Source organism: Buceros rhinoceros, unplaced genomic scaffold (assembly GCF_000710305.1).
Source record: "Buceros rhinoceros silvestris isolate BGI_N320 unplaced genomic scaffold, ASM71030v1 scaffold19375, whole genome shotgun sequence".
In the NCBI taxonomy this organism is placed as follows: domain Eukaryota; kingdom Metazoa; phylum Chordata; class Aves; order Bucerotiformes; family Bucerotidae; genus Buceros; species Buceros rhinoceros.
In genome coordinates this window covers 19,301-23,118 of record NW_010413653.1, presented here as the reverse complement: position 1 = coordinate 23,118, position 3,818 = coordinate 19,301, and the positions used below count along the sequence as shown (strand labels likewise).

Genomic DNA, 3,818 nt, shown 5'->3' with positions numbered 1-3,818 from the left:
GTCCCGGACAAAGCCTTGGCTCGGGCCGTTAATAGCAACAGCCGAGCGCGGGAGCTGCTTGGAGAGGTTCTGCCGGAACTGAATGTTGATTAAAGAAACGGAGGCAAGAGTGACAGAGGAATCTGCCTCCTGGTTCTCTGCTGGGAGGTGGTTCCCCGGGGTCTGTGCACCTCCCAGCACCTCCAGAGACCACCGAGCCTGGGCAGCTCGTCTAGACCCGGCGGTGGGCCGGGATGTCAGGCACAGCCTGTTGCTTTAGGTGAGGTGACAGCGGTGTGAGAGCAGCGGTGGTCCGGGGTGAGCCTGCGTCTCGGGTCGCTGCAGTCATTCTCTCCGCTGCTTTTCTTTCTCAGCAGCTTCAGACAATCCAGTGTTTTCCTTTCACCGGGTATTTATTTCAGGGTTTTATTTCTTTGAAGCCATCAGTACACCCTGGTGAAGAGGACGGGGAATGTCCTCACCAGCCATTGATGCTGTGCTCCCCGTGTGACCCTGCTGTGCAGGGATGGACAACTGCATTTCACAGCTGTCTTGTAGTCATCTCTAAAGAGAGAGAAACTTCTCCAGATGTCCGTGAGTCGTTCCTGACTGACATTTCCAAGAAAGCCCAGCAGAGATTCCCACCGTGTGGTGCTGTCCTGTTTTACTTTCCCAGAACCGAGTTAAATTATTTACTGAGCCCCACCAGTCCCAGCTCCCTTTACAGATTAACTTGTGTGCTTTGGCTCCATCTCTTCCTTTGGCTCAGAATGAATGGTGCCAGGACTGTCTTTGAAACAAGGCAGGAATGTGATTAAACAGCAGCACCACCCCTGGAACCTCTCTCTCTGCGCCAGCTTCCCGAGGCCCCGCGGCAGTGGGAACGGCGTTGGGAACGGCAGGTCCAGGTTCAACCGTTCTGAAGAAAACGGACGTGTAATCCTCTGGCAGGAGCTGGAAACAGTTTGCATCTCCTCAGAAGGTGTGTTACTTACCACCAAAGCTTTTCAAGACTGTTTGTCTGCTTTACTTTAATAACTAATTAGTCTTTAGAACTGGTTTAAATGAGAATTACGAAACAAGGTCACTGGCTAGTACCTGGCTGGCTGGCCAGGTTCAGGGTTTCTGTTACCTGTGAGTGTGTCAGAGGGGTTGGAAGCTGGTTGAGGGGGTCACACCGTTAGTGTGACCATCTCCTGCATGTCTTCTGTCGGCCTATCAAGCGGACTGCTTGTGGGCACCTTATTTGTTGCCCTGAACCTGCATGCGTCGTGTGTCACCATCAGAGAGTAACTGTCGAGTGCTGCTGATAAACACAGGCTGTTCTCCAGACTCTGCAAAAATTCTGTAGTTGTTCAACATAAAGTCTAAGCTGGGGCTTTTTTCTCATGCATTTGGTGTGTTCACAGGGGAGTTCTTAGCATCAGACATAAAAATATTTGGCTGCCTTTTAAAAATCTGTGGTTTCTTGCTGACAGCAGAATCTCTCACTGAGCTGCTCCGTCGTTCTCTCATCAAGCCAATATCTACAAGGCTCTAGGAAAGGCTTCCCCAGATGTGTACTTTGATCACAGCTGGAGCAGGGATGGAAGCTCACTTAAACAACAAACCGTTTGCATCGTATTCATGAAATAAAGTACAACTTGGTTCTCTGAGAAACAACGGGAGCCTTTAAGGAGGGGAGGGGAGGATGATAAGACTGATTGTAATCCTGATTTCTTCCTATTTGATAATTCTTCTGGGCTAATCTGTGTTGGGAACAGTCACCCGTGGGCACTGACCTGTCCAAGTAGCTGTCCATGTGGTCGTAGCTTTGTGTGAGATGTTCTGAGATGAACCGCAGAGGCGCTGGCGGGGTTTGGGGCACCCCTCGTGTGGGTGCAAACCCCCTGTGCTGGCTCGATCCGCCCCAACGAGGGCGAGGCGCCCATCCACGGCCGTGAGCGTTTTTGGAAGCACAGCTCTCTCTGAACCCTCGACCAGCCGGCTGTGGGTCGTGTTTAAGCACCCCCAGGACTAGGTAGATCTGAGCTGGGATTTTCAAGCCCTCAGATTTATTTCTAGGCAGATTCAGAAACTAGTTTTGATTCTGGCCCTTGGTGTTTTGTGACCATGATGAGCAGGTGCCTTTAATTGTACAAATAGTCTTCTAGAGTTAGTGAAGATCTAGAGGACTCTTGTTAGTCAAGTCTTAAATGCTGTGTTTGTGATAGAGGAGATTGTCACTCCAAGATCCTGATAATGACTGAAGCAGGAGATTTGCTTCTAGCTACTCTGATGTTCTTTCCAGGTTTTCATGGTGAGCCTGTGTGTGATGCTCGCTGCCTGATCTCCCCAGGGGCCATCAGAATCCTCCCCTCACTCTTTTACACATGTTTCTTTTTCTTTTTAGGATCTTCTAGATGTTATTGGAATGTGACTGCCATGAAAAATGCCCTTTTCTAACCCCTCAGGTGTGGGCATTTGATCAGGCTGTGATTTCTGGAAATGCTACAACATGGATTCACCTGGGAAGGAGATAGAAAGATGGACTCACAGGCAAGGTGGCAGAATTGGAGAGCTGGTAGAGCTCGTGGCCTCTCCTGAAAATGGTCTTTCACTTGTGAAGTCCATCAGCAGTGTAGACCATCCCTTGCACCTCCCTGGAAGAGCAGACTCTGCTTACAGCTCTTTCTCAGGGGGCTCAAATGTTCCAGAGCATCCCACCCCACCGTGCTATGCTGAAAACGGCTCTTTGCCTCCAGGGCAGGTACCGTACATGGACTCCGAATACGTGCGAGGGATTTCTCATCTCGGAGCAGCAAACTCAGACCTCGGTTGCCCATATCCGTACGAGGCATCAGACCTGAGCATCCATGGAAACTCTCGCAGCCCCAGTCTTGCTGAACACCATGGAAGCACTCTGACCCGAGGGACTTTAAATCAGGGACCACTGCCTCTGGTGGCACCTCTGCCTTCTTCTCCCACGCGCCTCGATAGCTATAAGGTCACCAGACACCTTGAGAACTCCAGAGGGAGGCGCAGCTCTGGAGGTCCCCGTGAGTGTAGCGGGCAGCCAGCTCCCTGTGTGCAGGACAATCAGCCGGCAGATAGGGATGGACCCCAGGGTCACCACAGGGCCGAAGTTACAGGACAAGATACAGCGGCTGCCGGGGGAAAGACTCTGGAATCTTCTGATTCTACAAGCGAGGTATCTGTACCGAAAATTCAGGGGGTGAGGATGGTGGAAAACAGAGAGAGGAGCCCATCCCAGCAACCTCTGAAGAGAAACAACCCACACATTTTCAGCAGACCTTCTTCATTCATCTTTCAAGAATATTTAAGGACTGACTCTGGGGCTGATGTCCCTAAAAGACTTTCTGCTTATAATTCAGTTCGAGCTTACAAAATTCCTGGAGAGGTGAACTCCCAGTCTTGTCACCCAGCCCATCCCAGCCCTGACACTGTTAATGATACACGAGAAGACAAACACTGTCCCTGCAGCGTACGTAAACCACCTTCCAGAGGAGCAGATCTGCAAAGTGCGGTGCCAGACCCCAGCCAACGGAAAGGGTCCTTGCCCGGCGCCCAGTGCCCGCTCCGTGCCCGGTTGCATTCCGACGTGGATCAGGATGTGTTCGAGGACAGTTGTGACTTCAAATACGTGGAGAATGCTCCTCTAAGTAAAAATGCTTCCAGGAAGCTGAGCAGTTGCTCTGACAAAAGTCCGATCTGTGACCCTGGAGAAGTTGGGGGTGATGTGAGGGAACCACTGCTGAATCAGCAAGCCAAAATGGGGAGGTCATCACTGCCCAGCGGCTGCAATGCTGCAGAAGCGGGGCGGCCTCGCCGGCAGGGGG

At 51.5% G+C, this 3,818-nt stretch overlaps 1 protein-coding gene across 1 annotated transcript in view; it reads left to right on the top strand.

Moving 5' to 3' along the window:
• The first annotated feature begins 2,476 nt into the window (after nucleotides 1-2,476).
• LOC104494059 (protein Shroom1-like) overlaps nucleotides 2,477-3,818 on the top strand; it is an 8,979-nt gene continuing 7,637 nt past the window's right edge. Inside the window, exon 1 of the mRNA XM_010136845.1 lies at nucleotides 2,477-3,798. Within this exon, the coding sequence (XP_010135147.1) occupies nucleotides 2,477-3,798 (1,322 nt within the window). The remainder of the gene's footprint in view (nucleotides 3,799-3,818) is intronic.